This window comes from Scophthalmus maximus, chromosome 13 (assembly GCF_022379125.1).
Source record: "Scophthalmus maximus strain ysfricsl-2021 chromosome 13, ASM2237912v1, whole genome shotgun sequence".
NCBI classification, from domain to species: Eukaryota; Metazoa; Chordata; class Actinopteri; order Pleuronectiformes; family Scophthalmidae; genus Scophthalmus; species Scophthalmus maximus.
In genome coordinates this window covers 12,319,644-12,335,557 of record NC_061527.1, presented here as the reverse complement: position 1 = coordinate 12,335,557, position 15,914 = coordinate 12,319,644, and the positions used below count along the sequence as shown (strand labels likewise).

The window sequence follows — 15,914 nt, the reverse complement described above, 5'->3', positions numbered from 1 at the left end:
AGTGTGTCCACCAGTCAGACCCCTGAAGCTATTTTAGATCATATTCATAGAGAGTATGTAGTTTGGTTGATGGTATATAAATGCCTAAGATTATCTTATTAAGGTAGACATTTCTAATAGGATCAGTAATCCAGTAGATCCAGATACCTAAGTCAAGGTATATATGTAAATTTGTGTATATACTATAGATTTTATATATATAAATTAGGTCTATTATTAAGTCTATTCTGTGTAAGTACACTATGAGAGCACAGGAAACTGGAGTCAAATTCTTTGTATGTTTACACATGCTTGGCCAGGTGTAAACATACAAAATTAATCACTAATCAAGAGGAAGTATGGAGGAAAATGTAAAACATTGCATAAGACATAACGTGGTTTTAAGGACACAAATAGAGAGGCTATTTTGATTTGGTCACAAGATAGACATTAGTACCTTTCCTTGGGAACTGCACCAATACCTATTTGTGGAAGGCGAACTATGGCATTCTGTCTCCTCCGTTTGAGTACGAAAGTACGAAGTAGCTTTTATTGTGATATTTATATTATCTATCGCCCCAAAAGGAGAAAGCATTTCACTGCATTGTCAGATAAAAACCCAACTCTCCTGCGGTAGGAAAATACATGTTTTATTTATTTTATGGTGATCAAATGGGACAGTGTCGGCAATTCACATACAAGCTTCAGTTATAGCTCAACAACATTGAGCTACAATGAAAACATGATGACAAACTTATTTTTTCCCTTTATTCTTTGCATCTTTGCCTTTTACCGGGGCTTCTTCCTCCACGGGTCCCGCGGCAGCCTCAATCCTCTTCTTTTCCAGAGGGGTCTTTTCAAACCAGCTCTGGGGACATGCAAGGAAGAAGAATACATAAGCAATAAAACAACCACAGCAATGAAAAAGTAGTGAGAACTCAACTATGGCATATCTACTGTACTTTAAAGGCCTTTTCCTCTTCCCGAGAAACAGAGGGGATCTTGGCTAAAGGGGCAATAAACTCAGCTGCAGTCAGGGGTCGGTTTGGCAGCTGCATGATGCGACGCTTCGTGACAACACTCTGGATCACCTGGACCATGTGACCTGGAGTGTAGCCATCAGAAATCTGCGCTAAAGAGCTGAGGTCCAAGGCCTTAGTTACCTCACCTCCCTGCTTTGTGATCAGTTGCTTCCACAAGACTGAAGGAAAACAGAGTCAGAGTGGTCACTTTTCATACCAACTGAGTGAAGAATACCATAATCATGATTTTCAACAGAAATGTATTTAGTAATTTGTCTCTACTTACTGCATCTTGAGCCATAGTCAGGTCTTGGGATGAGGATGATTTTGCTGTACATTTTACACAGTGTCTTAATGTCAGCACTTAGTGGGTCTTTAGTTGTTCCAACTATCAGAACACGATCTTCCCCTTTGATCAATTTAAGGGACTTGGGCAAATCTTTCTTCAACCGCTTAGGTTCTAACTGTTTACATACAAAAAACATTTCAAACCACTGTGACAAAATAACTGTAACATTAGTGCAACATTATGATGCCACCTAGTACCTCTTTTTCTTCCTTGGGAATTTTCTTGTAGAACATTTTCTCTGCATCTCCAATCCATATCACTGAGGGCTGCAGCAGCCTCGCAACCTGTGGAAAGACAATTATGAAGAAAAGCACTTTTAAATTCTATGAGTACGAGTATTACATGACAATGAAAATACCTGTGAGCCACTTTCACAGAATTCCTGATTTTATAATTAGTTCACCATGATATAAATCTTTACAAGTTTTGCTTGTTATGCCTGTGTCTTACCTTGAAGACAATGTGAAGCATCATGGCAAGGCCACTCTTGCCTGGGTACTTTCCTGCTGTGTTCAGAGGTGACAGATCGAACAGGTTGGCACCTGTCTCGTTGCAGATTGCATGGACCAACATCTTCTTACCCACACCTGCCGGCCCTGTCAGTAGGATGGCCTTTATCAGAGGAGCCTTCTCATGAACCTCCTGAGAGCCTGCGAACAACACATCTCATGTACAAACCTTAAACTGTTTTTGCAGTTATATTAATTTTTAATATAAAGTGAATACATACGTAGTGGAAAAATTCCATATAGAGTTAAGACTTGTCGTACGTCTGACAATGACGGCATGGGCCCGATACCATATTGCCTCAGTGTTGTCCCAAAATAGCTATAGTCACCTAGAAACAGAAGGATTCCACCAGAAGCTATTAATCTGTATCACTGGGAAAACTGTGAGGGAAACTTCAAAATCAAATTATGACCACAAGTAATATATGCTTATTTGATATGGATCACTGTGATCATAGTGTTTTGGCAATTGCACACCAGAAGAGGGCAGCACGCCACCACACAATTTCCAGATACTGACTGATTGAAGGTTCCCAAATATGAGAGTTCTGTATTGTATTATTAAGAAAATCTTACCCAAGTAATCCTGCAGCCCAACATTTTTGGGCTTTTTCAACAAGCCCTGTTCCACCAGCTCCTGACACAGAGACTCAAGAGTCCTAGTAGACGTGAATAAATGATGAAAGTATTTGCAGCGACTAATTTATCAAATTCATACAACTCATACATACTTCATACAGCTGTTCTGAACTGCAAATCATATATTTAAAGCTAGTGTGTAATATTTAGAAGAACGTAGTCACAGAAATTGAATAAATTGTCCATAACTGTGTGCTCGTGCATGTATAATCACTTATACAGATGTTTTTTTTCGTCAACTTTGAATTGGTTAAATATAGTTACATGAGGTGGACCCGACCTCCGCGTAAGTCGCCATGTTTGCTACGTCGTGTTGTGCTGCGTTGCGGTTCCACTACGACTCGGGAGTTCGGGGAAAAAAACAACACCCCGACTTTCGGGGTCCGAGTGCCGAGCGGTTCCGAGGTATAACGGAACACAGCATTAACGGTCCAGAATACGCGTAATCTATGATGAGCATATAATCTATGATGAGAATGCGTCGCGTTCGCGTTGAATTTCCAGCACTGCGGGAAACCGGAAATGGAATTAGCGGTGCGCCACCATAAAATGTCCCCTGTCGGCTTCTCAGTTGGTTGCAGTTTGCAACGTTACCACCTTTTGCCGCCAGAAAAGTACAACAATTACACACTGGGGCTTTCATTAAGTAAAGGCTCTGTGTGACCTCACCTTTTAGCAGTCAGATCCTTCTCCTTTTTCTTCTTCTTTCCACTCTCTTTCTTTTTCTGTCAAGTGAAATATGTATTATGAGGAAACAGCTCAAGCAAATCAATGTCAACCGCAAACACTGTCTTTCACTCGATTACCTTGGCATTTCCTTTGGCCTTACCACCCTTGTCTTTATCCACAACTAGCTTCCATTCAGTCAGCTCTTGTCTCATCTGCTCATCCACCTGATACAAGCAGAGCAAACCAAACTGAGTGCAGCAACAGGTGGTGCTGTAGACACCAATAGCCGTGGCACTGAATCTGCCAAACAAAGTGCAGTTTTATCAGCCTGTAAGATTACATTATTGGCATTGCCCTTTCAACTGTGTAGTCAGCATCACCTGTACTCGAATCTCTGCCTCAACATCTTTCCTCTTTTCTTCCTTCATCAGCTCCACATCATGCCTCTGAATGAAATTTTTGGACTCATTGCGGGATTGCCAAAAATCTGAAGTTGAAGATGTAATTTACATTACAAATGTTAGGTTACTATACACAGAAAGTTGACAACTGGCCAGAAAATTTTTAAAAAACCTGCTGAACAACTTAACTCTCAAACTGGTGTTACAGGAAATATTCACCTCTTTTAAACTTAAACATACCTACAAAATTTTTGTTTCCTACTTCCAAGTCTGACAGAAAAGCCGAAGGTAGCATCTTTAACCCATCGTCCTCTTCCTGTGGTTCAAAATTTAAGGTCAAAAGTTATATTGGTTACTGAATGTCCAATGCTTCGAGGTGAAACAGCCAACATGGGTTGGGGTTTAGATAAATGAAATCCTACTTATTCTATGTAACCAATGTTATATTATACCATTGGAAAATAGTTTAATAAAACTGTGAGCTTGTACTTCTTCTTCTTCCACTTTCCCTTTGTCCTTCTTCGCCTTGTCCTTCTTGTCATCCTTCGCTTCTAGCTTGCTCTTTGCCTCCTCCTCTTCCTTTGCAGCAATTTCCTCCATTAACTGAAAACAATGAATGTACACAAAACGGTACTCTCCTACTGAGAAAATGTGCAACAAAAAATATGTGACTGATTACTTTTCTTTTACCTGCTGAGGGGTCTTTTCTACAAAAATGAGAGAGGAGCCTCCATCCTCTTCATCAGGGTAGTCTGGAAATAAGCCAGTAGCATCACTGTTAAAAAAACCGAGGAGGAAAACAGTGAAAACAAAACTACTTTATCAATGTCAACATATGTTTAAATATTACACTATCAGAATTCACACCAACAATATCTGTGCCACCTTACCGACATTCAATGAACCACTGCCGGATTTGGTCTTTCATCGTTTTGGTAATGTCATGACCCTCTATATCTTGCAGTTGTTTTTTGGCAGCTACCATTGACTTTTGATATTCTTCCTCATGCTCCTGCTGTTTCATCCTTGTGCAAGCTTCACTGGCTTGGGCAGTGACTTCTGCAGGGCACGGCACCTGGTATTTTGGATCCATGGTCTAAGATGGGAGTGATAAAAAACATACATATCATATTTCTATATGTTTCTATAATTATGGTGGGGTTAGTAGAAGAGGTGAGTTGAAAAGGAACAACATTTTAGTAAAAGCCTGTATGTGTATTAGTATTTTTAAATACAAAAACAGTTGAAAAAAATGCCACATTACTTTACTCACCATTCCAAGAAAAATCATTTCTTCATCCCGAGCAATCTTTATCCTCTTCCTCTCTACGTAGCCCCTCCACACCTACAAATCATATTTACCCAAATCTTTCAGCATGGATGATGCATTGCCAAAACAGGAGCAGAGAAAAGGGTATATATACTACTACATTGACAAACGAGGACCTTCTGAATGCAGACTGCAGCCATGTCAATAGCAGCATTTCCAGACTCCTTGGTCTTGGACATCATGTTCATATTTCTGCTCTCTTCATTCAACTTTGCCCTCAGACGTCCTTGGCGGGCCCGCTCTGCGATTTGAATGATCTTAATGGCCTCCTCTGGGCTCATGTCCTTGACCCTTAAAGGCTGTAGAGACAATACAAAAGTCGAAAAAAAATATTTACCAAAATATAACAAATAGCGAATAATGACTATAATTTATAATTTTTGCCTCATATGATACATTTTTTCAAGTAACAAAATAAAATGACTTTGTGCTAAAACACACAGGCGTTAATCAAATTGTGACTCTCTTTCAACTCACTTCTGGGCTTTCAGTAACTTTCACCATTTTCAGGATGTCTGTCACCATTAACTTTAGTTCTTGGTGTTCTGTGCTGCATTCAGTGATGAGATAGCGAGGGATAGGGATCTCAAGGTCTTCCTAAATTGACAATAAAAAAAATACTTGTTGAGTTATGAAGAGACATGAATGAAAAAGCAATGTTTGGTGTTTATAAGTCAGTGTAACTGTCTAAGATCTCATAGGAATCAAATTTGGTTTCATAATGAAACTCACAGGTCTGAGCTTTAAGTAATGAAGGATGTCATCCATGTAGTGATACTCTGAAAACTCCTTCTCCACCATTTCGTTCTTCAGCTCCAAGAGCCTCCCTATCACACCATCAAGAATGGCCCGAATCGTTCGTCTCTTCTGAGGGTGGACCACCTGGTCATAGATCGTCTCCAGCTGTTTGTAGATTTGCATGTAGCGCACGTAACGCACGGCCACGCGCTGACAGAACACTACTCTGTCCTTTTCTGGACGAGGGGGCTCAGCAGGCAGCTCCTCTGTTAGCAGACGGCTCAACTCCAGCTGGACATCTGCCCACAACTGGAAAATGGAAAAAAATATTTTTGTAACTTTGTTTTAAAAAGTGTATTAAATAGGTAGAATAGATAGGTTCACAATGTAGCTTGTCTTGAAACAACACTTGCATGCCTATACAAACACTGTTTGCCGCTTGTTGTCATGATTTCTCCTCCTCATCATGGTTATTAAGAGAACCATAAGTGATGAAGAACAAAATCCACATTACTTTTTCTATGCAAAGATGTATTCAATATATTTAATATGAGGCTTCATCAGTCTGTGCTGGTCAAATCAAGTCTTAACTTGATAGTCTTTCTTGTGTAAAATTCATTAGTTTTCCACAGTGTTCCCTTGCTGAGCTGCATAGAAGAGACAGTATCAAAGAGAGTAAATGAAGAATTAGACGTTGTCTGTACCAGCTATCTCTGGAAAGTTGGCAAAATTCTCCCTCACCTTCAGCTGCAGCTGATCCCTGACTCGATAGGTTTTCTCCTTTTGGACCGGGGGGGGGATGTCCCCACTTTTGTCTGGCTTGCTTTGCTTTTTTGGCATTTTGCCCAAGAGCAAGAGTACATCAAGAAATTGTGCTTGACTTTTTCGGATGGTGATCTCGGTCTGGTTTTATATTTTCAAATGTGGTCAAGTAACTTGCCTCTGTGTCTGCTTTAATTCAAATGGGATTTTGGGAATATCACTACAGATCAGAGGAGTGTGCGTGCCTTTGACCCTTTGATCATTGCATCAATGGGGATGACATCACATTGGCAGTTTTTATTATAGTGTTTCAGGTCTTTCAACATCATATACCCTCCTTCAGTTGACCCCAGTGCGTGTCCAGATGGCTACCTACTCTGACTCCATGGCTCTTCTCTTTTGAGCCACATCCATCTTGGGGCTCTCTCTGCCGCTTCGGTGGTACTGAGGATGGCTCTCCTCTTCCTCTTTCCTTCGAAAGCCTAACCAACCAAAGTCTCTAACCAGAGAATCCCTTGCACCCGACTTCCACTGGAAGACACCTTGCTCTCCATCCAGCCTGCTGACAGTTGCTGACCAGTTCTGCTTACTTGGAGAGCTTCCTTTCGAAGGCTTCTTCCATGCAATCTTCCCATTGGACTGTCAGCTCCAGCATCACCGTTTGTATGGTGGACTCAGACACAGAGACAATGTCTGCAATATGGCTGGGGAACTTCAGCTGCCCTCCGAGGTCAACCAACAGTTGCCAGTCCCCTGCCAAGGTCTGGATGCCTGCTGATGATGATGTTCTGGTGGGTTTTGGCTGCTCTCCAGCTCTGAGACCGTTGGGTCTATGACTTCCTGCAAGCAGACCAGTTTCCGACTGCGCTTTTGCCCTAGCAGCTCCTTGGTGAACTTGAAGGGGTTGGTGATAAAGGCTGCACGTTTCCGGGCCCTTTTGTGCCGCCATTTCCGATGCAACTCGGCCCAATGGAGGACCCTGATTTTCTTGCAGAGGGATACACATCAACTGGGCCAACCCAATGTGCCCATTCTCTCCTGCCTCCTCTCCTGGGTCTTCAATGCTTGCATCTGCTGTCTGATGTTGCGGATCCTCACATCTCTTTGGTTCTTTGAGGAAGACTTTCTTTTCCTTCTCTAAGAACCGCTCGGCGGAAATGCTGACAATGATGGCGGTCATGGCTTGAAGCTTCACCTCGGCCTTTCCCTGTGCCGTTGCCTCCAGAATTTGGTGGACATCATCATCAAACTGCTTCCACAGTGTGTCCATGTTAGCTGCAAGCAATTAGATCCGCTTCCTGTCAGACTTGATGCTGGACAGGTTAGTTTGCAACACTTGGATGTTCCGGGCTCTGTGGGGTGACTCCGGGCCTGGCTCCTCCTGCGTCCCACCAGGTTGGACGCCTGTGCGTTGTGCTGCACCTGCACCCACCTAGTATCCACCTTTACATATTTTAGTCCAGGAATTCTTTAATGCAGTTAACTAAATTCACAATTATGAATTCTTTAGTTATTATTATAAGGTACTGTATTCACCTTAAATGACCGGTAACCTCACTGTAATAAGTACACTGAAATATTTAAGCAAAAATGTACTACAAACACAAACAACTAAATACTGGACTGAAAAAAATGAATCACTTTGTCAACAATCACTAATCTCACCAGTGCTTACACATTTCTAACCAAATGAATAACCAAACATCACTCAGGTATCCGTTTTAGAAATAATAATCTTCTTTACTTTCGAAAATTTAAATAAACAATAATGAAATAATATTCTTAGAAAATGAATCAGCAACCATTTTGATATCAAATCAGACATTTTCTTTGAACAAAATACCAAACATCAGCAGGTTCCAGCTTCTGAAAGGTTATGAATTGATGTTTATCTTTCCCATACATGTTATTTAATATCATTTTTCTGCATCCTATTTATATATGCTCACTGTTTCTCTCACATTGTCCTGTGATGTGCTTTCATATTCAATGAATCCTTCATAAAAAAACAAGACACTTATAACTATAAATTAGTTTCTTTTTAAAGAAATTGCTTTTTCTAGTTGGTGTGAATGCTGGAATCTAAAATATTTGGATTCACGTCTGTTAAGACTATTTTTCCATTCTCTCTTTTTCTTTTTCCATACTTATCCAGATCTGGAAATTACTCAAATCAAATTCCATACCTTTCCATACTGCATAGGAACCCATTGAGCTACAATTAAAACACGACGACAAACTTATTTTTTCCCTTTATTCTTTGCATCTTTGCCTTTAATCGGGGCTTCTTCCTCCTCCTTTCCTGTGGCAGCCTTAATCCTCTTTTTTCCCAAAGGGGTCTTTGCATACCAGTTCTGGGGACATGCAAGAAAGAAGAATACACAAGCAATAAAACAACCACAGTCATGAAAAAGTAGTGAAAACTTAAATATGGCATATCTACTGTACTTTAAAAGCCTCTTCTTCTTCCTGAAAAACAGGGTCGATCTTGGCTAAAGGGGCAACAAACTCGGCTGCAGTCAGGGGTCGGTTTGCCAGCTGCATGATGCGACGCTTCGTGACAACGCTCTGGATCACCTGGACCATGTGACCTGGAGTGTAGCCATCAGAAATCTTTGCAAGAGAGCTGAGGTCCAAGGCCTTAGTTACCTCACCTCCCTGCTTGGTGATCAGTTGCTTCCACAAGACTGAAGGAAAACAGAGTCAGAGTGGTCACTTTTCATACCAACTTAGAGAAGAATTCCATAATCATGATTTTCAACAGAATTTTATTTTGTATTGTATCTCTACTTACTGTATCTTGAGCCATAGTCAGGTCTTGGGATGAGGATGATTTTGCTGTACATTTTACACAGTGTCTTAATGTCAGCACTTAGTGGGTCTTTAGTTGTTCCAACTATCAGAACACGATCTTCCCCTTTGATCAATTTTAGGGACTTGGGCAAATCTTTCTTCAACCGCTTAGGGTCTAACTGTTATACATACAAAAAACAGTTCAATCCACTGTGTGACTTAATAACTGAAACATTAGTGCAACATTATGATGCCACCTAGTACCTCTTTTTCTTCCTTGGGAATTTTCTTGTAGAACATTTTCTCTGCATCTCCAATCCATATCACTGAGGGCTGCAGCAGCCTCGCAACCTGTGCAAAGACAATTATGGAGAAGAAGTCCCCATTGACATCAGGACAGCAGAATCCCTTCAATGCTTCATTCGCAGACTGAAAACTCACCTGTACAGACTGCACCTTACTCTCTGAATTTTTTATTATTTTGAAGTCGCTTTGGACAAAAACGTATGCTAAATGAATTTGATGTAGAAGAAGAGCAGTTTTAAATTCAAGATAATTGAGTATTACATGCTCATGTAAATAACAAACACTTTCACAGAATTCCTGATTTTATGCTTAGTTTACCATGATATATAAATTTAAACAAGTAATGCTAGTTATTAAATGGCATACTGAACTGCATACCACATATCATATTCATTGTTTGCATTTTGGGGATATTATTTAGTCATAAGATCTCTAATGAGGTTGAGCATTATGCATATAGGTTGGGTAAAGTTTAGTTAAACTTTGAAGAAGGAATGAATTCGAAGACTCCAAAGAAGGAATGTATCTGATAAAGTTTGATAGCAGTTATTCAAAGAACTCCAGAACAATTGATATCATTATTAACTTTCTTAATTAGCAATGGACCTGGGATCTTAGGAATACCGGAGTCTTACCTTGAAGACAATGTGAAGCATCATGGCAAGGCCACTCTTGCCTGGGTACTTTCCTGCTGTGTTCAGAGGTGACAGATCGAACAGGTTGGCACCTGTCTCGTTGCAGATTGCATGGACCAACATCTTCTTACCCACACCTGCCGGCCCTGTCAGTAGGATGGCCTTTATCAGAGGAGCCTTCTCATGAACCTCCTGAGAGCCTGCGAGCAACACACATCTCATGTACAAACCTTAAACTGTTTTTGCAGTTATATTCATTTTAAATATGAAGTGAATACATACCTAGTGGTAAAATTCCATATAGAGTTAAGACTTGTCGTACGTCTGACAATGACGGCATGGGCTCGATGCTATATTGCCTCAGTGTTGTCCCAAGGTAGCTATAGTCACCTAGAAACAGGAGGATTCCACCAGAAGTTATTAATCTGCAGCATTGGGTAAACTGCGAGAGAAAATTCTAATCAAAATTATGACCACAAGGAATATTATGTCTCCACAAGGGTGTTGATTCAGGAGAAACTCATTGAAACAGTTTCAACGACAGTCGTTCACACAGTCTGGACCATTAACTGCCCACACCACACAGAGGTTAAATACCTGGGATTCACTACAACTTAGTTCGAACTGAAGAAGCCTCATGGATGAGGTGAAACATCTTCAAGCAACTTCAGCCAAGTCCAATTCTTCCTGATTCAACACCCTTGTGGATAACTGACGTAGATGAATGAGAATCTCCACAGACAAGGAATATTATGCTCATTCGATATAGATCACTGTGATCATGGTGTTTTGGCAATTGGGCACCAGAAGAGGGCAGCACGCCACCACACAATTTCCAGATACTGATTGACTGAAGGTTCCCAAATATGAGAGTTCTATATGTATACATTGATTGAAATCACATTAAAAGCTCAGATAAAAGAAGGATCATAAGGAGACAAAGATGAGCTCTTAAAGATGGCACACCAGTTTGCACAAATAATATAGAACATCTTACCCAAGTAATCCTGCAGCCCAACATTTTTGGGCTTTTTCAACAAGCCCTGTTCCACCAGCTCCTGACACAGAGACTCAAGAGTCCTAGTAGACGGGAATAAATAATGTGAGTCTTTGCATCGACTAATTTATCAACTTCATACAAATCTCTCCTATGCTGAAAATCGTATATTTATTTAAGTATAGACTCTGTGACCTCACCTATCAGCGGTCAGATCCTTCTCCTTTTTCTTCTTTTTTCCACTCTTGGATCCTTTCTTTTTCTGTCCAGTGAAAAACATATTGTGAGGAAACAGTTCAAGGAAATCAATGTCAATGGCTAACACTGTCTTTCACTCTAGTACCTTGGCATTTCCTTTGGCCTTACCACCCTTGTCTTTATCCACAACTAGCTTCCATTCAGTCAGCTCTTGTCTCATCTGCTCATCCACCTGATACAAGCAGAGCAAACCAAACTGAGTGCAACAACAGGTGGTGCTGTAGACACCAATAGCCGTGGGACTGAATCTGCCAAACAAAGTGCAGTTTTATCAGCCTGTAAGATTACATTATTGGCTTTGCCCTTTCAACTGGGTAGTCAGCATCACCTGTACTCGAATCTCTGCCTCAATGATTTTCCTCTTTTCTTCCTTGATCAGCTCCACTTCGTGCCTCTGAATGAAATTTTTGGACTCGTTGCGGGATTGCCAAAAATCTGAAGATGACAAACATTTACTTCAGGCTTCATCAAGAATGAGTAACGGTTATGTTAAAGAAAATAAAAACCTGCTGGAGTGTTGCATTCCAATTCCTGTTGTGCATGTTCCCATCTACAAACTTATTCTCAAACTGGTGTTACCCAAATATTTTTTTTTAACTCAAACATACCTACAAAGTTTTTGTTTCCCGCTTCCAAGTCTGACAGAAAAGCCGAAGGTAGCATCTTCAACCCTGCCTCCTCTTCCTGGGGTTCAAGGTTTATGGTCAAAAGTTATATTGGTTTACTTAATGTGCAATGCTTCGAGGTGAAACAGCCAACATGGGTTGGGGTTTGAATAAATTAAAGCCTACTTATTCTATATCTTTATCCATTAAAACGGGCGATTACACCAGGATGTAATCAATGTTATATTATATCAATGAAAACTGTGAGCTTGTACTTCTTCTTCGGCATTCCCCTTGACCTTCTTCGCCTTTTCCGTCTTTTCTTCCTTCCCCTTTGGTTTGTTGTTTGCCTCCTCCTCTTCCTTTGCAGCAATTTCCTCCTTTAACTGAAAAAATATATATAATAATAATAATGTACCCCAAACAGTATTCTCCTACTGAAAAAATGTGCAATAAAAAATATGTTTGACTGATGATGTATTTTACCTGCTGAGGGTTCTTTTCTGCAAAAATGAGACAGGAGCCTCCATCCTCTTCATCAGGGTAGTCTGGAAATGAGCCAGTAGCATCACTGTTAAAAACAAACAGAGGAAGACAAGTGTGAAAACAAACTACTTAATTATATCAACATATGTTTAAATATTACACGATGACAGCAGAAATCATACCAACGATATCTGTGCCACCTTACCGACATTCAATGAACCACTGCCGGATTTGGTCTTTCATCGTTTTGCTAATGTCATGACCCTCTATATCTCGCAGTTGTTTTGTAACCGCTACGATTGACTTTTGATATTCTTCCTCATGCTCCTGCTGTTTCATCCTTGTGCAAGCTTCACTGGCTTGGGCAGTGACTTCTGCAGGGCACGGCACCTGGTATTTTGGATCCATGGTCTAAGATGGGAGTGATAAAAAACATTATATTTCTATATGTTTCTATAATTATGGTGGGGGTTAGTGAAAGAGGTGAGTTGAAAAGGAACAACATTTTAGTAAAAGCCTGTATGTGTATTAGTATTTTTAAATACAAAAACAGTTGAAAAAAATGCCACATTACTTTACTCACCATTCCAAGAAAAATCATTTCTTCATCCCGAGCAATCTTTATCCTCTTCCTCTCTACGTAGCCCCTCCACACCTACAAATCATATTTACCCAAATCTTTCAGCATGACACATTACCGAAACAGGAGCAGAGAAAAGGGTATATATACTACTACATTGACAAACGAGGACCTTCTGAATGCAGACTGCAGCCATGTCAATAGCAGCAGTTCCAGACTCCTTGGTCCTGGACATCATGTTCATATTTCTGCTCTCTTCATTCAACTTTGCCCTCAGACGTCCTTGGCGGGCCCGCTCTGCGATTTGAATGATCTTAATGGCCTCCTCTGGGCTCATGTCCTTGACCCTTAAAGGCTGTAGAGACAATACAAATGTAGAAAAAAACAAATAACGAATGTCTATAATGACTATAATTCATAATTTTCTATCATACGATACATTTTTGTAAGTAACAAAATTAAGAAATGACCATGTACTAAAAGAGGCGTAAACCAAATTGTGACTCTCTTTCAACTCACTTCTGGGCTTGCTGTAACTTCCACCATTTTCAGGATGTCTGTCACCATTGACTTTCGTTCTTGGAGTACTTTGCTACATTCAGTGATGAAATAGCGAGGGATAGGGATCTCAAGGTCTTCCTAAATTGACAATAAAGAAAATAGTTGTTGTGTTATGAAGAGACATTAATGGAAAAAACAATGTTAGGTGTTTATAAGTGAGTGTAACTGTCTGCTCTGAAAACTTTTAACTCACAGGTCTGAGCTTTAAGTCATGAAGGACGTCATCCATGTAGTGATACTCTGAAAACTCCTTCTCCACCATTTCGTTCTTCAGCTCCAACAGCCTCCCTATCACACCATCAAGAATGGCCCGAATCACTCGTCTCTTCTGAGGGTGGACCACCTGGTCATAGATCGTCTCCAGCTGTCTGAAGATTTGGATGTAGCGCATGTAAAGCACGGCCACGCGCTGAAAGAACACTACTCTGTCCTTTTCTGGAAGAGGGGGCTCAGCAGGCAGCTCCTCTGTTAGCAGACGGCCCAACTCTTGCTGGACATCTGCCCACAACTCATTGTAAGCCCTGGAAAATGAAAACAATCTTTTTGTAACTTCGTTTTTAAAGGGGCATTAAAGGATAGGTTCACAATGTTTACAGTTTGTGATGAAACAACACTTGCATGCCTACAGAAACACTGGAATAAGTTTGGCTTGTAATGATTCCTCCTGCTCATATTGGTTATTAAAAGGTCCCTAAGTGATGGAGGACTCAATCCACAGTCCCTTTATCTGCGCAGTTGTATTGAAGATGTGTAGAAGATGTATTCAGTATATTTAATATGAGGCTTCATCGGTCTGTGCTGGTCAAATCAAGTCTTTAGTTGGTCTCTCTAGAGTAAAATCTCTTTGTGTTTTAGACTTGAGTTGAGGCCTAAGACAACACAAGCAAGTTAAAGACATGGTGCCTTTCAGAAAGAAATATTAAGAAAATCCATATTTTCTGACATTTTATAGACCAGACCAGCGAAAGATGAATCATATGAGGAGAACAGATGAGAACGGAAGCTGCTGTTGACGTTCACTCTTATGTCAACAAACACACATTTAGACACAATGGCGATTATTGAGGTCAATCAAAATGATTGATATCATATTCATGTATCGAACGAGAAGTCGATCATGTCATTATCGTGACAGGCCTAACCGCCAATGGGAGTCAGTCACTGTCTTGCTGCAACTGCTGCCATCGACGAGGTAACAACTGACTTTCACCTTGTTTCAGTCTCTCGTGTTGCTTTTTGTCGTGATGTTGTCCAGAAATGTACAAGACTACGTATAATAATAAAAAAACAGTTATCCCATATTGCCCCGTGTTCACACACACAGCACGAGGCTGCAGCCCGAGGCTTGTCTGCTGACTGTAGCTTCGACGAGCTAACGTCCGACCAGGTCGGAGGTCTCTACCTTTGCGACATGTCTCTGCCTCCCGGAGAGAAGGACCCGTCCCCAGCGCGTCGTGTCCGGCGAACACACACACACACACTCACACACACACACACACACACACACACACACACACACACAGAGAGAGAGAGAGAGAGAGAGAGAGAGAGAGTCGAAGTTAAACTGAAGTCAGCCACAGTGACACGAGGTCAGCTGTCCCATGTTGACACGGCGCTCGGGCCGTCTCCATGGGAACCGTCTCCCCGGAAGTTGCTCATCTATGATTTTTTACCTTTTAATCAGTGGAAATTAAACTGGCAGTTTTTAACACTGCACTAAACATCAACAGTAATAATAATAATATGAATAAGCATCATCATCATCATCAAAATAATCATAATAATTATAGCTTATTGAGTGGTTTTCTCTGCGTACTGTTTTAATATAAATCAGTGATACGCGACCTTCATTTATTTATCATGATCAGACCTAAACAGCTTCTTTGAACCACGTCCACCTTCTTCCAATTTTCCACCAGGTGACGTCCTTCCTGTCACGGAAGATGCGTCTCTCTCTCTCTCTCTCTCTCTCTCTCTCTCTCTCTGTGCAACGTGGATATGGATCCGTGCACAGTCTATAGACTCCAGGCATCACCCCCCCCCCCCCCTGAGAAATGAAGAGAGCCCCACTTTAAATGACATATGAGCATATCAACCACTCTGCAGACTCCGTGAATAAATTGATGATTGCACCTGTTGACACTACGTCTGTCCCACTGCTCACTCCGTCCGCTGGGCCAACAGTCCGCTGGGCCAACAGTCCGCTGGGCCAACAGTCCACTTCATTATTTTGCCTTTCAAACTGATTTGTTTTAAATGTACCGCTGGGTGTTTAAAAGGTGCTTAAAAGGCGCT

The 15,914-nt window shown here is 41.0% G+C and overlaps 2 protein-coding genes across 3 annotated transcripts; both read right to left on the bottom strand.

Annotated features, from left to right (window-relative positions):
* Positions 1-612: 612 nt before the first annotated feature.
* Positions 613-6,589, bottom strand: LOC118318472 (dynein regulatory complex protein 11). 2 transcript variants are annotated; one of them, XM_035648154.2, is made up of 19 exons: positions 6,378-6,589; positions 5,631-5,945; positions 5,376-5,495; positions 5,015-5,197; positions 4,842-4,913; positions 4,459-4,664; positions 4,259-4,343; positions 4,058-4,171; positions 3,809-3,884; positions 3,548-3,654; positions 3,305-3,391; positions 3,168-3,223; positions 2,436-2,518; positions 2,081-2,188; positions 1,801-2,000; positions 1,548-1,634; positions 1,288-1,465; positions 942-1,180; positions 613-847 (listed from the first exon to the last, which is right to left on the bottom strand). In XM_035648154.2, the coding sequence occupies exons 1-19, from the start codon at positions 6,474-6,476 to the stop codon at positions 734-736; spliced, it is 2,529 nt and encodes an 842-aa protein (XP_035504047.2). In that variant the 5' UTR covers positions 6,477-6,589; the 3' UTR covers positions 613-733. The 2 variants fall into 2 exon arrangements, with proteins under 2 accessions (XP_035504047.2, XP_035504048.1); XM_035648155.2 differs by lacking the exon at positions 613-847 and having other exon boundaries at positions 1,040-1,180; positions 1,288-1,331.
* A 1,524-nt stretch (positions 6,590-8,113) lies between these two features.
* On the bottom strand, positions 8,114-15,529 carry zgc:153738 (uncharacterized protein LOC558115 homolog). The gene is made up of 19 exons (XM_035648156.2): positions 15,022-15,529; positions 13,813-14,140; positions 13,578-13,697; positions 13,231-13,413; positions 13,062-13,133; positions 12,684-12,889; positions 12,479-12,563; positions 12,268-12,378; positions 11,996-12,071; positions 11,716-11,822; positions 11,473-11,559; positions 11,330-11,391; positions 11,130-11,212; positions 10,415-10,522; positions 10,133-10,332; positions 9,456-9,542; positions 9,193-9,370; positions 8,847-9,085; positions 8,114-8,752 (listed from the first exon to the last, which is right to left on the bottom strand). Exons 1-19 carry the CDS (start codon positions 15,030-15,032, stop codon positions 8,639-8,641), a joined length of 2,457 nt encoding a protein of 818 aa, XP_035504049.2. The 5' UTR covers positions 15,033-15,529; the 3' UTR covers positions 8,114-8,638.
* Positions 15,530-15,914: the final 385 nt, after the last annotated feature.

Coding starts and splice junctions, on each gene's coding strand:
- LOC118318472 (XM_035648154.2), bottom strand. CDS start 6,476: ATGCCAAAAAAGCAAAGCAAGCCAGACAAAAGTGGGGACATCCCCCCC. Junction 5,496..5,630: donor ATTACTTAAAGCTCAGACCT/GTGAGTTTCATT, acceptor TTGTCAATTTAG/GAAGACCTTGAGATCCCTAT. Junction 2,519..3,167: donor AAGGATCTGACTGCTAAAAG/GTGAGGTCACAC, acceptor CACGTCTACTAG/GACTCTTGAGTCTCTGTGTC.
- zgc:153738 (XM_035648156.2), bottom strand. Junction 11,392..11,472: donor AGGCCAAAGGAAATGCCAAG/GTACTAGAGTGA, acceptor TTCACTGGACAG/AAAAAGAAAGGATCCAAGAG. Junction 11,213..11,329: donor AAGGATCTGACCGCTGATAG/GTGAGGTCACAG, acceptor CCCGTCTACTAG/GACTCTTGAGTCTCTGTGTC.